At 36.7% G+C, this 13714-nt stretch overlaps 1 protein-coding gene and 1 non-coding gene across 2 annotated transcripts in view; one reads left to right on the top strand and one right to left on the bottom strand.

Moving 5' to 3' along the window:
- DIAPH2 (diaphanous related formin 2) overlaps positions 1–13714 on the bottom strand; it is a 924369-nt gene that overhangs the window by 853374 nt on the left and 57281 nt on the right. Inside the window, 5 exon segments of the mRNA XM_032619577.1 lie at positions 7008–7051; positions 7054–7138; positions 7140–7169; positions 7171–7185; positions 9755–9787. Of these exon segments, the coding sequence (XP_032475468.1) occupies positions 7008–7051; positions 7054–7138; positions 7140–7169; positions 7171–7185; positions 9755–9787 (207 nt within the window).
- Positions 12754–12887, top strand: LOC116748173. The gene has a single exon (XR_004348186.1). It is a non-coding gene; the product is annotated as a small nucleolar RNA SNORA70 (small nucleolar RNA).

Raw genomic sequence — 13714 nt, 5'->3', positions numbered from 1 at the left:
GAAGTTGAAATGAAGTGTGCCTAGAAATTAATCATAAATCAATAATCATCACTAGCCTCATCTTTTGTATACAATTAAACTATTTAATTACCTATATTAAAACACAGTCCTTATTGACATATCTGTAGGACTCTAATGTGACCAACATCAGCTGGACTTCCACTCAACAGATCCTGTACTAGGTAAAAGAAATTAAATTCCAACTTGAACTTCCAAGACATCTCTGTATGTTTATTTTTTTAAGCTTAAAATGGAAATCCCCTATCCCCTAAGCAAAAAAAAAAAAAAAAAAAAACAGTTTTAGAACAGTTGCATACAAAAGGGAAATAATATTCAAAAGGAAATGGACAGAGGGGGAAGGGTGAGCTGTGGCAAAGCAAGAGAGAGGCATGGACATATATACACTAACAAACATAAGGTAGATAGCTAGTGGGAAGCAGCCGCATAGCACAGGGATATCAGTTCGGTGCTTTGTGACCGCCTGGAGGGGTGGGATAGGGAGGGGGGGAGGGAGGAAGACGCAAGAGGGAAGAGATATGGGAACATATGTATATGTATAACTGATTCACTTTGTTATAAAGCAGAAACTAACACACCATTGTAAAGCAATTATACCCCAATAAAGAAGTTAAAAAAAAAAAAAGGAAATGGACAGTGTCCAGACACATTTCTCTCCTTGCTCTGATTGCATTATTCAAAAATGAGCTATCGCTATTAAACATTTAATAGTCCTTAAGCAGTATTCTCAATGTACAAAGATCAGTTCAGTTATTCTCAGTAAGCTCAAAGGCTATGATACCTTAACATGTTGAATAGTTATTCAATTACAGCATTATTAATTTCCGTATATTTAAAGTGTAAGGGAGAAGATATTTCACCAGTCCTAATTAGAGACAATACAAAATGTCTCTGATTAACATGAAAAAGATGATAAATATGAACCTCATTCAAATTTGAATTGGGGATTAAAGGTGATATGTAATATTACAATAGTTCAGTCATCTTTTAAAATTACCCTCCCCAAAATGTGGAAGCAGTATTGTTGTCTTGGTCCTACTACCTTTACCCACTTGTGGAAGATTTGAAAACACGACTGGGCAGAAAAGGGGAACAGGAATCTTAAAGAGCAAGTATAGTTTTATCCCATGCAGGTAAATATAAAAATCATATAAAAACGAGTGAGGGTATTTTTTTCCACTCCTGGAAGTTTTAATAAAAGAACCACTTTCTAATTTTCAATTAATAGGCAATGACCACACTCCAAGTACAAAATCCAGTTTTACAAACTACTGAACACATGCTGATAATAAATAGTGTGTGCTCCGTGAAAAAAGCAGTCATCTAAAAGTTTCAAATTTAGAGCTTTACATCCATCAGCAATAGCCATGGATACCCTTACTCAGAAGATCTGTCTATACTTGTTTCCTTGAGCAGCCACAATATGAAAAGTGGCATATCAATGCGTAGAACAGATGTCATTGTCAATGGAACGTTAGTAATCTACTAACTCACTAGTAAAGTAAAACCTAACCATTCAGATCTTTCAGTTAACTGGACTCATTCCAGGATTTTACTTGGCTATAAAGTGTCAAGTGATGTTTAAAATGAGCTATTAGTAGTTAAATACAAGTTACAGTAATCAAATAAAAGAATTAACACTTTTTAAAAAATCTGTAGTAATTTCAGATTGAGCCCAACATTGCCCTATTATCTACATCTACAAACCTGTGCAGGGAGAACTTCTGTTGACAAATATGATCCTCAGACATAACAAGAGTTTCAATTATCAGAGTAATAGAGGATTTATTTGAATATTGCCTTTCATTACTTAAGCCTTTCACCAAAAGTTTCACCAAAATATATCAACCCCCAGAAATTCCAAATAATAAATTATATTAGCAATTTTAATGTAATATATTTCTTGTCAAGCGTCTCATACTCTGTTACTGTCTATAATGTGCTATTTTATGTAATTATTTTAAGTGTTTCACTCCTCAAGGTATGCTATCCTAAAACACATACAAGGTGTTTAAGGCCCAATGGTCTAAACATTTGTAGTACTCTAAAGTGTAAAAAGTCTGAAAACAGGAATAGCACAATGAAGGATAAGAATCAAGAGAGACAAGATTGTCATAATAGCCATCAAGTAGGACAAGTACATCTATTACATTATTTGTACATGGAAGGACACCTACAAAGAATGAAATAAAAAAGGGAAATTTCATATCTGGAAATCTACTTCTGATGACTTAAGTGTCTTCTCCCAATCAACTTTGAAGATGGCATTTAACAGTTTTCCCAAAACTAAATTGGGGCCTCTTTCTTTTCAATCGATGCTCTGGAAAAAGACAACCTTCTGTCATCAATAGGAAACAATCCATCCATCTCGCTTTACCTGCGAGGCAATGTATCTCAGAGTTGCCTTCTACTTCCACTTAGTATGTGTGCAAAGAAAGTGTATTAATTTTACATTTAGCTTAAATGAAATAGTATTAAAGATAGAGATTACCAAAATGCCAATTTTTAGATTTTTATGTACCTAAATTAAGTTGAGCTCAGCCCCGTATTAGCTAAGGCAAGTTACAGAACCAATTTCTTTAGCCTCTCTCTAAGCTTTAATTTCCTTATCTGAAAATGGAGTATAACTATGTTGCCTTCTTTGCAGCACTGTCACAAAGATCAGCTGAAACAATACATGTAAACTGCTCAGTTACATGCTGGGCCCAAGGGTGCCACAGTAAATGAAAGCTGTGAAAATTCATAAATAAGTTGTTCACTTAACCTGATTACAGACAAACTGAAGATAATAAAGAAAATGCAAAATGTTCAATGTACAAGTAGACTTCTCTCAAAGAAGAGATACAACCCTTAAAAAGTTTTTTATTGATCTTTTGTTGTTACTTTTAAGCAAATCATAATTGTCTGATTTCCTTTTCCAACATTCCCATGGAAGGAAAAATTCTCATTAAGGAAAATGTGGCACCAAGTTGTACCTTTCTTTAAGTCACATTTATGAATCCACAAGCAAATCTTTTTAAAAACATAACATACTTAAAGAGGAAAGTGGTAATTTGTTGATGAAACATTAGAATTAAAATTCAAACCACAAAACGGAAATATTGTAAAAGGTTTGAAAACATAGTAAATGCTGTACACAAATTTTGAAAAAGTTTATAAGTGCCAGGAATCATTTTTGCTTACAGCTATCATCATGTAAAAGGCATATGTGTGTGTCACTGAAGCAAATGAAGAGCATAGTAGAGGAAGATATCGAAGAGGTAAAGTGGGGATCAGATCATACAGGGCCTTACAGGCTCTTATAAGGATACTGGCTTTTGTACCCTGAGGGAAACAAGAAGCCATAGTAGAGATTGAGAACCCAAGTGACATGACATTGTTCACGTTTTAAAAGGGTAATGTTTCTGTGCTGAGAATATACTGCAGAGGGTCATGGTGGAAGCAGGGAGACCAATGAGGAACTGTGTTAATCCTAATAGTTTCTACCACTATTGTAGCAGCCTAGGTGAGGCTTCAACCAGTATGGGACCAGTGAAGGCGGTAAGAAATGGTCAGCTCTTGTAAGTACCATACTTTGAAGGAAGAGTGCATGGGTTTCCTAGTCAATTGAATGTGGAATGTGAGAAAGAGAGAGTAGACAAAGGACATTCCAAAGTTTTAGGCCTGAGTAACTGGACAGATGGATATACCATCAACTGAGAAGGGGGAGACACTGGGAGGAGCAGGTTGGAGGGGAATATCAACAGTTTGGTTTTGGATATGTTTACTTTTGAGAAGTCTACTGACCAATCAGAGAGAGATGTCAATTATGAAGTTTGATTATGAGAGTCTAGAGTTCAGACACGAGGACTAAGCTGTAGATAAATTTGAGAATTGTGAGAATAACAGTGAAATGTAAAGCCACAGTACTGGTTGCAATCACAAAAGAAGACAGTGTAGATAGAGAAGAGAACATGTCCAAGGATGGATCCCTGGGCCTCTCCAACATTTAAAGGTTGAGGACATGAAAAGGAATCCACAAAGAAGATTAAAAAGCAGCAGCCAAAGAGATAGGAGGAAAACCAAATAAAGGGGGAGCAGGGGGGCAATTTATGACCAAATGCATCACCTGCTGCTGATAGGTCAGTTAAGATGAGAACTGAAAACTGAACATGGGACTCAGCAGCATAAAGATCTCTGGTGACACTGATAAGAGCCATTTTGATGGAATGGTGGGATGGAAGCCTGGCTAGAGTGAGTTTAAGACAGAAAGTAAGACGAGAGAAATGAGAAGCAGTGAATATAAACAAAATTATTAGGAGGTGTCTTCCTTCAAAGGAGGAGTAAAAATACAGTGGTAACAGGCAAGGGAGATAAAGTCATGAAAAAGTTGTAAAGTGAGATAGCACATTTTGTATGCTGCTGGGAAGGGCAGAAGAGAGAGGAAAAAAATGATTGGAGCAATGTCCTTGAGTAAGTAGATCTAAAGGAATGGAACCTTGTACACAAATGGAGGGACTGGAAGATGAAAACTTCATCTATGGTGGTGATAGGTAGCAAGACTGCAGATACTCAAACTTAGGTAGATGTGTGGTGAGTGTCTGTGGAAGCTCTCTTCTGATCACTTCAGGTTACTCAGTAAATTACGCAGCAAGCTCATCAGCAGAGCATAAAGATGGGTAAGAGTTCTGAGGATTGAGCAGCAAAGTAAAGGTGTGAAATAGTCATCTAGAAGCACAGTGGAGGGAATGGAGTAGGGACATAGAAGATGATTGTGTGAAAACAGAAGGGCCTACTTGGGGCTTTGGAAAAGGAATCTGTTTCAGAATCATGAATAAAGCACCACTGGATTAGAAACAGGCAAAACCTGGAGGACAGGAGGAAGACCAGATAGGAGGCTACTTTCGTAGCCCACGAGAAAAAGCCAGAGAGGGATACTGCCTAAAGCAGGGCAAGAGCCATCTGGAGGACAACTGAGGAAACAGACGTAAAAGTCATTGCAAAAGCAGAACCAATGGGATTGGAAAGCAATTAGAAGTGACTGAGAAAATGAATGGCGTGGAAGAAGGCCCGTAAGTGTTGAGCTAAAGTGAACTGGAGGGTGGCAATTGCCACGATAACTAAAAGAACTATTTCACTACTGCAAAAATTAGTAACCGATTGGTTAGCTGATTAAAGGAGTAAGTATCATTTGAGTGAAGTTTGAGTAAAGAGAAGAAGAGTTTAAAATAAGATTTAAAAGTTGATTAATGTCAAAGAATGTTTGTTTCTGTCGTTGTTGGTTTGGGGTGATTAAGATAAGACAACCAAGTTGCAAATTGAGGGGAAACTGAAGAAAGAACAGAGCTTATTTGCTAAGGAAGGAATGCAACAAACATTTATAAAATTATTTTTATAGAAAGTTTTATGCCAGGCACTATTCTAGGAATATCATCTCCTCTAATCCTAAAAATAACCATATGAGGTAGACCCTCTTATACCTTTGTTACAGTTATGGAAAATAAAGTGTAGAGAGGATGTATCACCTTCACAGGGTAATGTGATTATAGCAGAGGCAGAAACTCAGCCTCAAGGCTGAATGACCCAAAGTCCAAGCTCTTAACCACTACACAAACATGCCCTGTAAAATTAAGGCCTGGAAAAGGTAATATAGGTTGTTTAGCTTCCGAGAAGAGTTTCAGAGCTAAAGATCTCAGAGGTGGAATCATTCCAAAGAGTGACACAGTCCAAGTGTAGTCATGTCTATAATTAGCTAAATACATGGATGCAAAGGTCAGAGTTTCAGGAAACCAAGGAACTAAGGGCAACAATGTGATGGCAAGGTTATCAATGTAATAGCTGAAATCACCAAAACGAATAGCAAGGGAAGGGTCAAAAGGATAGCCAGATGCTATCATCATCATGGCTGGTCAGCAGATAATAGACTTTACAAGAGAAAGGGTTGTTGAAAGATGGTTCAAAGAATTTGACATAGAAGGAGCAGCCGGAAAGAGGGTGTACCATAGGACTAGGAGGAAAGGCTGAAGAGAGTGGGAATGTCAGGACTTGTGACAAGGGAAAAGCTGGATGTCAGCTCTGGCTAGACAGAAGGAACATTAAAGGAAAAGTTTAAAGATAAAGGGAATTTGTATTCATTCAACAACTTTCAATTACTAGTGGGGTTGGGGGCGGGGTGGTAACAAGATGTTCCATAATGGGCAGAGTAGAAGGGTCTAGATTTCCAGTATTCTTAACCTCTTCTTTTGGTATGGGTAAGGAGACCTTTGAAACTCTTGTGGACCTTAACTCAAAATGAATAGAGATTCACAAAAAAAAAATTTGCCATGATAAGTGGGACAGAATTAGAAATTAATGAATCATGAATCAGGATCTCCACTTCTCTGATCAAGGAAACCAATCCAAGATGGCCCGATGCCTCATCTCTCCCCTCTCTTGGTATAAACTGCTGAATAATCAAAGTATTATATTTATTATCTAATATAAGAAATAATCTAGATCACAAGCTATAAAATATAAGAAGTATGCTAGAAAATATAGATGGTATGACTGTTGATAATAGAACAAACTTGGAGGAATTCATTCTTCTGTCCCCTCTACTGTTTTGTTTTGTTTTTTTTACACTCTGTCCTCCCAACTCTATTTCATATACCTAACAAGATACCTTATATTATTTTCAGAAAAGTGGACTTAGGCCTGTTTTGCTTTATAGAAACAGAAACACAAGTTAGGTAGTTAAAAAATTGATTCAGTGTGCCACAGACTACTGAATACTAGAGAACAAAAATAAGTAAGACAGCCCCCCCTTTTAGGAGCTCATAGTGGAAGAGACAGACATATTATAGCTCAGAAAGACAGATGCTTTCGAAAACAGTTCTGTTGTATCAACAAGTTTCTGGTCTCTCCTTTATGTGATATAAACACAGTCCATACAAACAGCCCTACTTAGAACCCAGTGCTACTCTGGGCACATGCATTTTAAAATTACAACAAAATCAGGGGGTCTAACTTACCATCATTTTTTCAAAGAGATCCAATACTTCCTTTTCGGACAAATCAAAGATCGTTCATCATATAATGGCTGAGCCGCTGGAAACTCACTCATCGCAACTTGAGAATCAATAGGATGTTGGATAAGAGGTTTTTTCTTTTTTGACAGTAGATTTTCTAAAACTTTGTAATTCGGTCACGCTGCAAACAGAAAAAAACAAGAAGCCCTAAGGAAGAGATCAAGAATCACGAACAAACATGAAGAACTGAAACATCAAATAGCACTAGGAATCATTATTGTCTTTTGACAAAATGTTATTTTAAGCAGCAAGCTCCCAGTTAGAGATTGTACTATTTTGAAACCTTGAAGTAGCTCTGCAGCCGCAGAAAATCTAGGGAGTGAAAAGTATTCCTCAAAAGTAAAACTTAGTCCCTTGTCATTTCTGTTCTGCACAGTAACTAGGTCAGAAAAGTCCGGCCTCAAAGTCGTGTAGTGGTTTGAGAGAGAACGTGTCTTTGGCGGCAACTTTCAAACTATGAGAAAAAAAAAAAACAAAGAAAAGAAAAGAATATCCAATTCTAAGGGGGAAATTATAGTAATGTTTCTCTTCTTCAAAGCACCAAAATAATTGTGACAAGTATCTATGAATACTTTGGCAGTGTAGTAGTAGAATACAGTGGTAAGAGCATGGACTCTGGAGCCAGACTACCTAGATTTGAATCTGCAATTTACTAGGTCAGTTACCCTGTGCCAAATTACCTTGGTCTCTCTATGACTGCTTCCTCATCTCTAAAATAGGGATAACAAGTTAATGTATGTAGGAGGAAGGAAGGAAGGAAGGAAGGAAGGAAGGAAGGAAGGAAGGGAGGGAAGGAGGAAGGGGAGACAGAGAAAGCAACAAAGAAACAGTTATTGTGAAATTTAAATAAGTTATATGTTTAGTGTACTTAGCTACTATTTATTACTATTGTTGTTGTTGTTACTATTACTATTATTATTATTACACACACCTTTTTCTTCCCTAAAACGTGGGACCAACAAGGAAGCACAACAAAATTAAAAACATTACCTTTTTGCTCTGGAAATATAACATAAACAGAAATATCTTATTCCTACAAATACTACTATGAAGAACTTGCTATTTTATGGACATTGACTTGGAACCATTGATTCCACGTACAATCTCTAATAATTAGCTTGCGATTTCACATAAAGTGAGTTAACGACTCCACTTGCATGTAAATAGGCCATTCTGTTTTAAACCACAGTAACACTGGACATCAAAAATTAGTAATAACCATAAAACTGAATACAACTCAGTTTTATTCTGGTTTCTGTTAGGAAGCACATGCATGCATACTGTCAGCTCACGTTAAACAAGCAGATATGTTAGATATCAGGACAGTGCCTCATCCACTGCCACATTACCAAGTCCTTATAAATCACTTCAACAGTATAAAAGCATCACAGAAGTTCTTACCACAATTATGTCAACTTCTGTTTGACCCCCATTAAAAGAACATCCTTTTTTTTGATTCAAAGAAACAGTTTTTTTTCTAAAGGTGTACTTTGAAAGAAATATGAGCAGTTTTAAGCAGCTTATTTTAGGATTCCAAAAATGATCTTAGTACATGGTTGCTTACAAAGAGATTATGTAAATCATAATATTTTTAGAGCTGGGAAGAAACTTGAAAATTCATCTAGGCCGACTCTCTCACTTCACAGAAAAAGTGACTCGCTAAATTCACGAGTCCTGGTTCCTAGCCAGTGTTCACATAAAGATTCATTTATTCAAATCACCTTCTATATTTTCATATTTTCTTTTAATTTGAATGTTTTTGAGGAAAATTAAGTTAGATTAGATATGTAATAACCAACTCAAACAACTCAAGAAAAAACATTAAGCAATCCCAAATAAGCTGAGTACATAACCAAGAGTCAAATTTCACTAAAAGATATGGTGGACACAAAAGCATTTAATATGCAATCGACCATTAAATCAACATATCTCTGTTCCTTTCCCTTCATATCACTTAATATTTACTTTTGCAGTGCTGGCTTTTTCACTGAGTAGCATTATTTACATATATATTTGATCTTCCACTATGCTCTTCACTTTGATCTAGAAAATTGGCTTTTGCTTTCAGCTATATCTTGATAAGAAAATAAAGTTAAGCCACATACTTTCACTTCCTTAAATCATGAACGATATTCTACATTATTTGTAGACAGGTAATTTCACAAAGAAAAAATACTTAAAATACCACATTTTAAAAGCTTAGCTATAAAAGGGCACATTTAAATTTTAAGCCCATAACTTTTAATAAGTTTTACTACGATAGACTCAGATCAAAAATATTTGAGGATTTTAAATACCACATTTCTAACATAATGTACTTAACTTCCTTTCCATTTTAAATTAATTTCCTTTACTGTTAATATTAATGCTTAACATATTCAGAGTCAATTTACATGGCTATGAGAAAGGAAACATTTGTGTTTTCCAGAGTTTAGATTTATACTGATTTTTTAAAGTAGCTAAGGTATATATCAGGATGGTAATATCAAATTATTTTGAGAACACATACAATTGCTTATGTTTATATCAAAAAAAGAAAAGCCACTCTATTGACAATTCTTCCATCTACTGTACTTTGTAAACATCTAGACTTTTTTATATCTTTACATATATCAATGCTTTAATGTCCACCCCACTTTAATAAAAAGGCAACATGCATAAGTAAGTAATACATGCTAAGTCCACCTTACCACATCATCTGCCAAAGTTTTTATTTGAATGTTCTATTAAAACCAAAAAGGAAAAAAAAAATACCTGTCAGATAAGAGAAATTCATAGATCAAACAAGAAAATAATTGAATGATTCTCATTTTTTATTTATCAACTATAATTCTTCAAAGAGAATTAGAAACTTTAAATCTATAAACACATTCTTTACAAAAGAAAAAAACAACTTATTAAGGATTTAAAAATGAAGGTTTGGTGAAGGGGGTGTCTCTTCTTTTTTGAAGATGACTCCCAAGTTCCCAAAGTCAGATTTGGAACAGACATCACTACCACAGTGCTCAAACGTGAGAACAGATATAAAAAAGTCATAAGCCCATTCAAGATTTTTCAAAGTTTTAGAATGAATAATCATATTTTTGAGATACATAAAACTTTTAAAAACATGAACAACAGGAAAAATGTCACATTTAATAGTAATGACGTATAATGAAACAGCTCAGTCTAGAACTCAGTTGCATCTGATAGATAATTTAACGAACACCTTTATAAATATTCTAGATAACATTGAACTTACTGATTCTGTTAATATATGCCCATTTCTCAAAAACTCCAACACTTTCTCTTTTTTTTGCATGTGGTTTTCTACTTCTAATGTTGAGAATCATTGGAAATGGTATACTCTACTTAATAAAATACAGTGGTTAACAAAACTACCACATAGAGTACAAACAATACTGGAGTAATAAAGCAATATTAAAGTAAGCAAAGTAACAGCTAACAATTTAGTAATCTTCCAGGATTCAGAAGATACTTCAAGATCTTACAATAACATACAATCAGCACGAAAGCAGTTATTTTTATATTATAAATATGTTGAAATATGTTGCAGTGCTAGTTAAGAGATGTGATTAGGAAAGAACCATATTTTTTTAAATCACCTGTTGGGAACTGAAATTAACCCTTCTTGCCACAACCTGTATATTTATTTCCTACAACAAAACAGAAGCTGAATGATGTACATCATGCATGCTCCACATCCCTTTTAACTAAGAAAAATATGGTCGTATCACTGGTGGGGAGAATTCCATTAAGAGTTTTAAGTGAGAATTATTTCGTCACAGGATCTCATAAAACTGTCTTCAAATATCACCAACTAAATGCTGTTAAAGATCATCCTCCCCTCCAGCAGTTGGGACAAATATACTATTATATGTGTAGTTCTTTTTCTACTTTTAATATATCTATTCCATCAGGGATCTACACTTCTACATCTTTGTACTATGTCTTCATCACATCCTGCTGACACAAACCCCAATCAATCTTTACTGCGTAGAAAAAAGAAAAGAAGGGGGATTACTTATATCAGAACTGAAGCCTTTTTAAGAGAGATCAGTTCACCCTAGGACTATCTCTACCTGGTATTTTCTCTTTAATTTTCCCTGTGGGGTACAGAAAAACTGCTCTATGCACAGTGACAAGCTTCATGATTTCCTGTCATGTAAATCAGAGTGAGAAATGTCAAAGTCTCAAAAGTTGCCTCAACTACCCTGCTACCATCCAGATATATACCTGTCCACCTGTGTTATTTATTAGACAGATTATACAGTTCTTCAAGCAACCCCTGCTTTTCTTTTCTTCCCATCCTTTGGAGGTTATAAACTCAGGATTGGAAACATATAAATCTTCAAAGTGAATATGTAAATTCGGGGAAAATAAGATTTTAGTCAAATTCTCTAAGTTAAGGTACACATATGTCTCGAATGCCTTAAGTCTGTATCTCAATTGAATATATGTTGATAGTTTAATCATGGGGACAGAAACAACGAAAAGCATTGCTAGCAATAGTTCCCACCTTGTCTTATGGGAAGAGACTTGAGTTTTCTCCTCTTCTCCCACCTCCACTCTCTTTTTTTTTTGAAATTAAACATATTTTTGTCCATACTAAATCCCACAGTATGGAGTTAGACACTAATTAAATTGGATGAAATTTGAGATAATCTGGTCAAAACCTCTCAATTTACAAATGGTGAAACTGAAGCTTGAAGAGGCTAAGTGACTCGCCCACGGACCACAGATCTGATTGTCACTAGATACTAACTCTTAATCAACATATGGCCTCTTTCAGGTGGTATAATTAGGCTGTAGGATATTAGGGTTGAACTACTGAATTGAAAACAGTTCATGGTAACCTCAAATTCACAGGTATGCCCCAAGCCCCATCAGTTTCATTTTCCTTGGGTAACTGCCTTTTGCCATCATTACCAGGGGGTCAAGCATCCATCCCGAAGAGCATTCCCCTGGCAACCAAAGTCCTTCCCTAACCACGTCTTATGTGTCACCTGCTAAATTCATTTTGACCAATATACACTAATGTTCTTCCAGTGGCTGGTTATTTTTCATATACAAACTATATACAAATTTAGATTCTTTGGTCTTCATAATTCTTCATTCCTAATTATATCTTTACTACTGCCACAATTGTAAGAATCAGAGCTGTTTCTCTCAGCTCTTCTAGGTGGGTAATAGGAGGGAAAACAGAGTAGGAAAAAATGGGTATATAATTAATAACCCAGTGGAAACACTACATGAGCACCAAGGGTTGTCACAGAGGGTTAGGACAGACTTACAAAATAGGGTCATGTTTATGGTAATGGTTACCATCCAATTTTAAGACTTCCATGTCACCTTGGTCTCCTCCCTCTCTTCAATCCCTACAGCCAAAACAGTTGTCAAGTTCCACGGTGATCTTTCTGCAGTTTTCTTCTTCATTTCTGCACAAACCATCCCAGTTTAGAGTCTAATCACTGGCAGTAGCCTCCTAATAATTACCTCTGCCACAATTCTCTCCTCATTGCCAACGTCATCTTCTTCAAGCAAAGATCTGGTTTCAAGTCACCATCACATCACCTCTTCCCTAGATTTCTGTAAGAACCTCCTAACCTATCTCCCTTTTTCCACCTTTACCCTGCTATAGTTCATTCTGAACACATTGAGGAAGTGACAGTATTAAAACCCAGTCAGTTTGCAGCCAATTAACCAACTATGCTCTTTTCCCAGTGGGGGCCAGGTGTGCAATGGCTGCAAACAGCAGCCTCCTCAGTAGTGTATGCAGCCTGTTGCCTGTATGTGTTGCCCTAAGGGACCCTGGAGACAGCCCTTTCCAGTGGACATTCGTGACTGGCATGCTGCCCCCAATCTAGTCTCCAGACAGGTATACGCGGTGCTTTTGGAAAGCCCCAGGGCACAGTGGCCAGGGTCCACATTGGCCACGTCATAATGTCCATCCGCACCAAGCTGCAGAGCGAGGAGCACGTGTTTGAGGCCCTGTGCAGAGCCAAGTTCAAGTTCCCTGGCTGCCAGAAGATCCACAATCCTCCAAGAAGTGGGGATTTACTAAGTTTAATGCAGGTGAATTTGAAAACATGGCGGCAGATAAGCGGCTCCTGCCGGATGGCTGTGGGGTCAAATACATCCCTAATCGTGGCCCCCTGGGACACATGGCGGGCCCTGCACTCATGAGAGCCTTGAGGCTGTCCCCTCTTACTCACGTGCACCAATAAATCCTACTTTCCTGTCAAAAAAAAAAAACAAAGAAAAGAAAAAGCTAAAGAAATCTGAATAAACCATGGACTTTAGTCCAGAAAAAAAAAAATACCAAGTCCAGATCATGTCACTCCTCTGCTCAAAACTTTTCAATGGCACCCTATTTTCACTCCCAGTGAAAGTCAAAATCGTTACCAATAAACCTGCAAGGCCCTATGGAGCTGCATACTCTTCATATCCCTCTGACCTCATCTCCTACTACAGTTCATTTCATTCACTCAGCTCTAGTCACAGCAACCACCTCACTGTTCCCCATAAGGCAATAAGCCACATACACTGTCTCTTCCCTCTGCCTGGAATGCTCTTTTCGTTATCCATATGCTTTCCTCCATCACTCCTCCCCCTTTCAAGTTCTTGCTCAGGGAGACATACTCTGTCCA

This window comes from Phocoena sinus, chromosome X (assembly GCF_008692025.1).
Source record: "Phocoena sinus isolate mPhoSin1 chromosome X, mPhoSin1.pri, whole genome shotgun sequence".
Classification (NCBI taxonomy): domain Eukaryota; kingdom Metazoa; phylum Chordata; class Mammalia; order Artiodactyla; family Phocoenidae; genus Phocoena; species Phocoena sinus.
This window is presented reverse-complemented; position numbering and strand designations above follow the sequence as displayed.